General features: G+C 37.3%; 1 protein-coding gene across 4 annotated transcripts in view; it reads left to right on the top strand.

Moving 5' to 3' along the window:
* GRAMD1C (GRAM domain containing 1C) overlaps nt 1–9,552 on the top strand; it is a 100,704-nt gene that overhangs the window by 48,826 nt on the left and 42,326 nt on the right. For 3 of the 4 annotated variants that reach the window (XM_017547730.2, XM_017547731.2, XM_037745437.1), the window contains one exon: nt 7,908–8,023. In XM_017547730.2, the coding sequence (XP_017403219.1) occupies nt 7,908–8,023 (116 nt within the window). Of the gene's footprint in view, nt 1–4,097; nt 4,436–7,907; nt 8,024–9,552 lie in introns of those variants that run through there. The other variant, XM_017547733.2, reaches the window with a different exon arrangement.

Below are 9,552 nucleotides of genomic sequence, written 5' to 3'. Positions count from 1 at the left end.
TTTTCATTAGGTCTTCAAATGTTCTTTCTGCCAGGAAGTTGTGACCCTCTTATTCCCACTCTAGCTCTCATTAATAAACCTGAAGTCAGGTTCATTGTTTTAGTTTCCTGTAACATCTTGAACTTCTGTAATATGCATGACAGTTACAGTTGTTTGTCCTATGTCCGTTCGCCTTGTTTAACTATAAACCCTTGAAGACAAGGACCTCGTACGTCCACTGACAAGTTCGGTGTTTCCCACATAGCTGCTTTGGCATACATTGTGGTTTACCAAGGAGAGTCTGAAACTGTCTGTGTTCAGGCCTCTGTCAAAGTGAATATTGTTCTTCCCTTACTCTCAAAAGTGTGCCAATTTGGACAATAAATTATATATTACCTGTAACAAATGCTCAATAAATGCTTTTTGAATGACTTAATTCAGTAGAACTTCAATGATTTGGAGTCCAAATAATTACCACTCTTAACAAGGTACTATAAATTCTCTTAGTTCAAGGAAAAGGTAAAGGATAGGGGGAAAACACGGACTTTTCTGAAACATTTCAGAAACAGCATTCAGGGCATACCCTAAGTTCAATGTATGTTTAACTCAATTTCTTTAACCTTCAATATGTGCGGTGAGAACAAATGATTATCTTGAAACACTAAAGCATCCTCAGTTGCCAAAAGAAATATTATTTTCTATGTACTTGAATTACTAAGAAAATAGGGTTCATATGTAAGGTTATCAGTAGTAACAAGGGTTAAATTTTAAAATATTTTTTTATTAAGGCTCAATTAATTATTTCGTATTCCTACTGATGTTCTTGTATTATTGTATTTAGAATTACTGATATTAGTGATATAGGCAGGATGTATGAAGAAAATCTACTTTTGTACTGTTTTTGTCTTAGCAAGGTAATAGTGGTCTCTCTCGGCAGCACATGGGGGCTACGGGGGAGCTAGCTTTCTTTGGAAACTTAAAGTTTTTTTTTTTTTTTTTTTTTAAGAGGTGGGGTCTCACTATGTTGCCCAGGCTGGAATGCAGTGGCTGTTCACAGGCACAATCCCACTACTGATCAGCATGGGAGTTTTGACCTCTCCATTTCCGACCTGGGCCAGTTCACCTGTCCTTAGGCAACATGGTGGTCCCCCACTCTCAGGAGGTCACCATATTGATGCCAAAGTTAGTGCAGACACCCAATCATCATAGCGCATGACAGCCCAGAACTCCTGGACTCAAGTGATCCTCCAGCCGCAGCCTCCCGAGTAGCGGGGACTATAGGCACACGCCACCACACCTGGCAAGGGTATATTCTGAAAGTGAATATTTACATCCAGGGCCTAATAGAGCAGAAATCTGCACTCAGAGACAGGATGGCTTTCCATCTTATTTCCAAATGTTAGAAGAAAGTAACGTATGTTAGATTCAGGGGTGAGGTAACGAGGGGAGCTTTTTAAATATATAGATGTATGCTGTCTAAATTCTGATACATGTCATTTAGTTTCTATTTTGGGAATCACTAAATAGAAGGGTGACAGAGGGGTGTCCTGTTCCTTAGGTGTAGTGGGGAAAAAGGGTTTAAAACTGCTGATTGAATGTGTTAGTGTATAAAAAGAAAGAATATATCAGTCTGAAAGGGGCTTGGTCAGACTTAGGCCAAGAACTTAGGACCTAGGACGGAAAGGTAGAGTTGCAGAGGCAGACTTTGATCAGTAGAGAACTACATGGAAATGGGACAGAGATGAATCATCATGCCCCACCAGGGTCACAGTAATTTGTCCCTTAAAGCTATCTACTTTTGCTCTGATTCCATGTTTATCTGCCGCATTCTGATTGCTAATCCGACTTCCAAGGTATTCAGGTATTCTGGGTGATAGAATACAAGATGTCTGATCACCAGAAAGGAATCTTCCCCGCTGGGCATTAGTGTATTTCCAGCTGAGCTAGTATCAGCTTGTAAGTGTGGCTTATTTAAGTCAGCCTCTCTGAGCCAAGTCTAGGACAGCGACAGCTCTGAGGCTATTCTCTAAATAGTGGTCAGTTTACAAAGCTGATGTCACCCACTGACACCTTTTCGCGGAGTGTCATCCAGCTTTTTCCTTTAGCCTGTACAACATTATCAAATCCCTTTGTTCTTCCTTATGCCACTCTCTAAAGATCATTCCTTTTGGAGTTACTGGAATTCCAAACGTTTTCCAGTAGTGCTGTAAGTCTAATAAATGCAGCTTCCAGACCTACCTGGAAAAAAATGAATGTGAAATTGGTAACTATTTGTCACATTTGCTGTGTAATAGGATGGCAGTACAGAAGCATTTGTATTGTATTTTTCCCTCTTTTTTATCTTCGTGGGTGACAACACTCCTCTACCTATTTTGGTCAGTGAACCACGCTGCCTTCTACCCAGTCACCCAAGCCAGAAACCTGGATGTATCCTGTTTCTTCCCTCTTTCCGTCTGCCAGCCACGTCTATTTGGTCACCAAGGCCATCATCATTTCTAACTTGAACCATTACCAGTGTCGCCTATCTCTTTTTAATACCTGATCTGTCTTTGAGGTTGATGCCAAATAGTAGTGTTTTAAAATCATGTCTTTTAAAATCATACTTCTGAACTTGTTACTTTTCTATATGAAACCACTGGGTGGCATTTGATATTTTGACAACGTAAAATCCATATTCGTTGGCATAGCGTACAAGGCTCTTCGTGCCCTGGCTGCCTCCTCCTTCCCCACTGTGTCTCTGCTGTCTGCCTCACTCCCACGACACATGCACACTCAGGTCATGGGGAACTGGTTTGGCAAGCTGCTTCATTCCTCTGGATGCTTGCATTTGACATACATGTGCTCATGATCTGCTCATCCTGTGGTCATCTTACTTGACCTTTTGGCAGCATGCGATCCCACTGTATACTCCCTTCATTTTAAAATACTTTCTTCCCTTGCCTTTCATGACATCATTCTTTCTGGAATCTTCTCTTACCTTTCTAGTATTCCCCTCAGTCTTTTTTTGCTGGGCACTCCTGTATTTTCTCTTTGTATGTTGGGCTTTCTTGGGGCTCAGTTCTAGGTTCTGTTTTCCCTCTTAAGCCTACTCAATTTAGCTCTGCGCTATATGGCAGTGGTTTGGTATAAGGATTTTTATATTTAGCAAAAATGTGTATAAATATAAATTGTGGTACAGTTAATGTATATTTTTCTCATAGCTATTTGTTCACCATCATAAAGATATTTGTCTATCATTTTAGTCAATGAGAACTACCATAATAAGCTAAAAGCACTGCCTTTTAGACAGTGGAAGCTGCCCCCATAGTGTGCTCTCTTCATTTGAATGAGTGGTATTTTTCAGCATCACTCTACAATCTCTCTCGTTTTGCCATTGTATAAAGTGATTAGTTTGTAGCATCCCTCAAAAGGTTGATCTGTGGAGTTCATCAAGTAGCCTTCGATCTGTTTACACACTTTGCTAAATTAAATGGGATGACTAGGTAGAAATTAGGGTAAATGTTGATTCTTTATTTAGAAGAAAAATTTTCTTCAGAGAAATAAACGGAATTGGTAGGTGAAACTATACATTTTATTATAGTCCAGATCACTGCCAGGGAATTATTCTAAATAAACTAAAGTCAGAAATATTTTCAAAGAAAGTAATTATCGAGTAATCAAAATGTTGCCTTAAGCCTTTCAGTGATGAAAGATGTGCCGGGTGCTTAGTACAATTGTTGCACCTGAACAGCTGGCTCTTCCTGCTATTTCCTTACGTTACATTTACCGCATTCGGAGATAGAATCTTTGGTTGTTGTAGAGAGTTATTGCAAGAGTCTGACAGAAATACTGCATCAGTACTGGAGGGGTGGTATATGAAGAAGTAATCATGACATTCCCAGAATTGCATAGAAATTACTAGCAGGAGAAGAAAATTTAACTCATAACGTAGTTAATTTTAAAGATAAGATTAAAATAATATTGCAATAGGTGTTTTACATCAATTTAGTATAAGCAAGGTATTTTTATTCTCATTTTGTTTTTTCTACTCTGTGTGTAGAACAGAGAAAATTGTGAACTGTCCCTTTAATAAAACCCTGTTTACCTATCTTCTTCTTGTGGGAGTGGCTTAGGAACCTGTAGAGTGAGGTGTAACTTCCAATTCTGCATTCTGACCTGCAACCTTGGATAGAGTACTCCTACTACAACCAGGAAGTGACAGATAATTGCTTTAAACTACATTAGAAAAGCTTCTCATAGCAAAATTTAGAGATTGAAACAGTGATTATTTTTGCATAGTTGTCATTAAATATTTGGAGCTCTGCTGTGCATAGAGACTGCAACATACTTAGAACACACAGCTTTCTGGGACAGAAATTGATCTTCTGACTTTTGAGCCTTATCTGATTACTGCTTGGTTCATCTTTTTTTTGTGAAACTACTCTGTAGGCTGAAAGGGAGAGACTCTTCTTTGCAGGTGGGTGGTCACCTTGTGTTTAAAATTTAGGTTGTTTTTGAAGGCTACTAAGGTAGATTGTTTTTGCTGCTGATTATTGAAAGAATTATGAATATGAGGCTGAGCATATGTTTGAATGTTTGAATGTTCAGCATGGCTGTAAATAACCACATTTTTATAACTGACAATTTTGTAGAAAATGTCATTTTTAACAAATTGGTAAATCTATAAGACAGTGAATTAAATGAGTTCTATTTTGTTTTCCATTAACCTGTTATATATATTTAATTACTAGCTTGAAAAGTATATTGAAATTACCATGCTATTAACTTCCTGCTATTATTTAATAAAATATTTAAAACATTTATTTATGTAGTCAAATAAAATTACACTTTTGTTGTTAGTATTTTACTAATAAGTTTCATTTCTTTTGCTGTTAGGAAGCTGCCTGAGTATTCATTATTGGTTTATCTTTTTGTTTTAGTCTGTCTTTGGAATAGTTTGATATCTATTATTTAAGTTTTTTTAATAAACAATTAATCTTACACAAGTATATTGAAATATTGCTTGCTTCTCATTATAAAGTTAACCTTCCTAGTATGACACTAAAATATTTCAAAGATAATTTTTTTTGAAAGAATGAGTTAATTAGTAGTATGAATTATTATTGTGAAAAAAGTTCACAAATGGCTCATTTGGAATGGAAGTCAGAAAATAAATGTGTGTGTTCCTTTAATATCAAGGACAGTGGTTTCTTAATTTTCTCTACCACTAATGGGCCTTTTTATGTTTCTTCCATGGATACTGTGCTTCCAAAGACTTTATCTACCAAATAAGGGGTATGCATTAAATAATAAATATTAAAACCACTATTTGTTAGATATATATTATTTCCAGTGAGAGTTTATCAGTCTGAGGTATCCATTCTAGTTGAATATAGTTCAGCTCTAAACAGAGGCTTGCCATTTCACTTAGCTTGAATGGCTTTATTTTAGATAACTAGTTAGATATTTTTGAGTTTTTGAAATAATATCTGAATTTTCATCACCTGCTCTTGTGGAATCCTTGTCATCTGGGCACAGCAGATTGGGAACTAGTGGTATAAAAGTGCAGACATTTTGTTCTTAATACTTTTGAAGGTCCATAAAATGTAGTGAAGTTCATCTAGTACAACATAACAAACAAAGATACAGTAGTTACTAGACAGAGAAGAAAGAAGGAAGAAGAAAAATGAAGTGGCATTTGTTGTAGGGAATATTGGGGAGGAATTCAAGGCATCTGTGTTTTGGCCCCATCAAATCTATATTTATCTCTACTGTTTTCTCAATTTAAAATTTTTACTTCGGTCAGGCTGATACACTACTGACTTCCAAATAAATGTTAGTTATGTTCATGTACTTATTCTGTATTTTTAGTTGGTTTCCGTGTCTTCAACATTTCCCATTTCTCCATTCCCCGATTCATATTATTCCTTTAGCTCAGCTGAAAACACTTTTCCAGTGTGAAGCTTTATCTGATCACACTAATCCACAGTCATATTTCCTTCCTTTAGACTTTCATATCATGTTGATTCTACCAGTACTTAAGTATATAATGATATTATATCTTTTCATATAACTTAAGAGAACATCCCATGTCTCTTCAACTATACTATAAGTTGTTTGAGGCCAGGAACTTAACTTCTGCATTATGTTTATTGTCCTTAGCAACTAGTGTAGTAGTGCACATTCTTTGGGTACTAAATAAATATCTATTGAATAAATGAGAGAGAGAATCTTACTAATAATTGCTTCTAGTGTTATGCTGCTTCCTTCTACCTTGCTTAAGCATCTAATTATCTGTAATGTTTTTAGACATCAGACCATTGGTTATCATAATATTATTTAATTTTATTTTTTCAACTGCAGGCCATTATTCTAAATTATAATAATATTGTTTTTGTTTTGCTAGTAATGCATGAATTTGTTGTATTTGATGATTTCAAAATGGATAGGCTGCCTACAAAGAAAGAACAAGCTGGGCTTTATTAAAGATAAATCAAAGGAAATACTCTGAAGTCCAGACTCTTGCTTTTTATATATCAGGAAAATATAATTTGAAATTTATTGATATATAAGATTTTTAGGCCAGGTGCGGTGGCTCACACCTGTAATCCAAGCACTTTGGGAGGCCGAAGAGGGTGGATCACTTAAGATCAGGAGTTCAAGACCAGCCTGGTCAACATGGCAATCACGAGGTCAGGAGTTCGAGGCCAGCCTGGCCAACATGGTGAAACCCCATCTCAACTAAAAATACAAAAATTATCTGGGTGCATCGCCATGCATCTGCAATCCTAGCTGCTCAGGAGGCTGAGGCAGAATAATTGCTTGAACCTGGGAGGCGGAGGCTGCAGTGAGCTGAGATCGCGCCGAGACTGTGCTACGGTACTCCAGCCTGGGCGACAGAGGGAGACTCCGTTTAAATAATCCCAGCCCTGTGGGAGGCCGAGGCGGGTGGATCACAAGGTCAAGAGATCGAGACCATCCTGGTCAACATGGTGAAACCCCGTCTCTACTAAAAATACAAAAAATTAGCTGGGCATGGTGGCGCGTGCCTGCGATCCCAGCGACTCAGGAGGCTGGGGCAGGAGAATTGCCTGAACCCGGGAGGCGGAGGTTGCGGTGAGCCGAGATCGCGCCATTGCACTCCAGCCTGGGTAACAAGAGCGAAACTCTGTCTCAAAAAAAAAAAAAAAAAAAAAAAAAATTTTTTTTAAGTAGTTAAAATATTCAGATACATTATGGATTAAGAGGACAGGTTCTGAGCTGACAGAATTGAATGGTGATTCAGTGGTCATGGTAGACTGGTTAGATTGCAGAGCTAGACTGAAGGTCAGAGGCTGGGCGCTGTGGCTCACACCTGTAATACCAGCATTTTGGGAGGCCGAGGAGGGTGTATCATTCGAGGTCAGGAGCCCCAGACCAGCCTGGCCAACATGGTGAATCCCATCTCTACTAAAAATAAAAAATTAGCTGGGTGTGGTGGTGCACACCTGTAATCCCAGCCACTCTAGAGGCTGAGGTAGGAAAATCACTTGAACCTGGGAGGCGAAGGTTGCAGTGAGCTGAGATCGTGCCACTGCACTCCAGTCTGGGTAACACAATGAGACTCTGTCTCAAAAACAAACAAGCAAACAAACTGCAGAAACTGCAGATCAGTAATTACCAGAAGGCATGAAGAAACTATTTTACAAAAAGAAAATTTAAAACATTTTAACCTTTCATTTACAGTAATCATAATATATACTTAAAAATCATTTTATCAACTCTGTCAGATAGACTTTGTTAACCCATTTTTATAGGTACAGAAAATGGAGGCACAGAAAGGTCAAATAACCACCAAAGCCACATGTCGAGTCTTTACACAATGGGTCATTTTGACTTCAAAATTCATGTTTCAAATCACTGTGATATTATATTTTTCAATACCCAGTGTAATTTTTCTGTCATTTTAGAGCCTGACTAGACAGGAATTCTGGCAACTGCTCCAGCAGAACTATGGCACTGAGCTAGGCTTAAATGCTGAGGAAATGGAAAACTTGTCACTGTCGACTGAGGATGTGCAGCCAAGGTACAGCAAAATGTTGTGAAATGTCAAAGCTTATCAATTATTAATCAAAGCAGAATTATTTTAGATTTGACTAATTCTGAATTTCTATTAATTTATCTTTGGGTGCAGTTTTCCTCTTTGTTCTCTGTGGTGGAATGGGGTAAAAGGCGGGGACAGAGAATAGTTTGCTAAATAGATAAGCACATATGCGATATATAAGGAAATGTTAGCTATGTCACTTAGGGTTTACTTCAAGTCTGGTTTTAGTAAGCCTTTTAATTAAGGATCTGGAGAAGTACCTAGTGAAATCTCTTAGTTTGTAGGTGACAATAAAGTAAATTAGATGGTAGGTGTTTTGAAGGATACAATGATATGACTTTTTCTCAAGAATTCTCTAACATAGTGCTTAGCATGTTGTTGGCACTCAATAAATATTGAAAACATTAATGGAAGGAGCATATAGCCTACTATGGAATGCAAATAATTGTAATACAAGGTAGATAATGGTAAGAGCCATAACAGAGTAACAGATAATGTGATAAAGAAACCGACACTACAGAAAGATTATTTTTGACCGATGAGGATTCATTTAGAAGAGTGGACATTTTTATTAACCTGTGCAAGTAAGAGTGCATTATGTCCAATGGAAATTGAAGCTGTTAGCAACAAAAACAATTAAGGAGAATACATTAAAATTCTATAGCAAACATTATGCTGAGTGAAAAAAGCCAGTCACAAAAGACCATATATTGTATGATTCTATGTATGTGAAATGGAGTCTAGAATTGGTAAATTCATAGAGACAGCAAGTAGATGGTAGTTGCTAGGAGCTAAGAGGAAGAGAGAATGGGGAGTGACTGCAAGTGGGGACAGCGTTTCTTTGTTGGGGTGATGAGAATGTTCTACAATTAGCTAGTGGTGATGGTTGCCCAACTCTATATCCCACTGAATTGTGCACTTTAAATGAAGTGAACTTTGTGGTATGTGAATTATATCTTAAAAGCTGTTATTTAGAAATTCTGTAGCAAGTCTTAAAATGGAAATATTTTGAAAGTCTCAATGTATGTGCAGAAATTTTACTCATCTAGGTAATCTTCTTATGCTGATTCAATTTGTATCTTTTCAGCTTAGCATCAATATTTTATAGCCTTTTTTTCACATGGTTGCACATGTGTATTTTATTAGCTTTCTGTAAAGTTAAAATTTCCATTGTATTGCTCTCCTTGCAAAGTTTAGTAACCTCTTGCTGGCTGTGGATTTGGGTAGAAAAGCAGTTACTCTGATGCAAAGAGCCTTGGATTGTCAGAAACAAGATCTAGATCTTAGTTAGGGTCACCAAACGGCAGAGCAACCTCGGGCAAATATTTTCATTTTTCTGATTCTCAGTTTGCTTGTCTATGAAATGAGGCAGCTGAACGGGATTATTTTTAAGGTCCTTGCCAACTTGAAACATTTCTAGTCTTTGAGGAAAGAAAGAATATTTTTGACTAGCTGCTGTATTCTTCTGGCGATTGAATGCTTTCTTTTTTCCTTTTTTTTTTTTTTTTTTT

This window comes from Cebus imitator, unplaced genomic scaffold (genome assembly GCF_001604975.1).
Source record: "Cebus imitator isolate Cc_AM_T3 unplaced genomic scaffold, Cebus_imitator-1.0 Scaffold201, whole genome shotgun sequence".
NCBI lineage: Eukaryota > Metazoa > Chordata > Mammalia > Primates > Cebidae > Cebus > Cebus imitator.
This window is presented reverse-complemented; position numbering and strand designations above follow the sequence as displayed.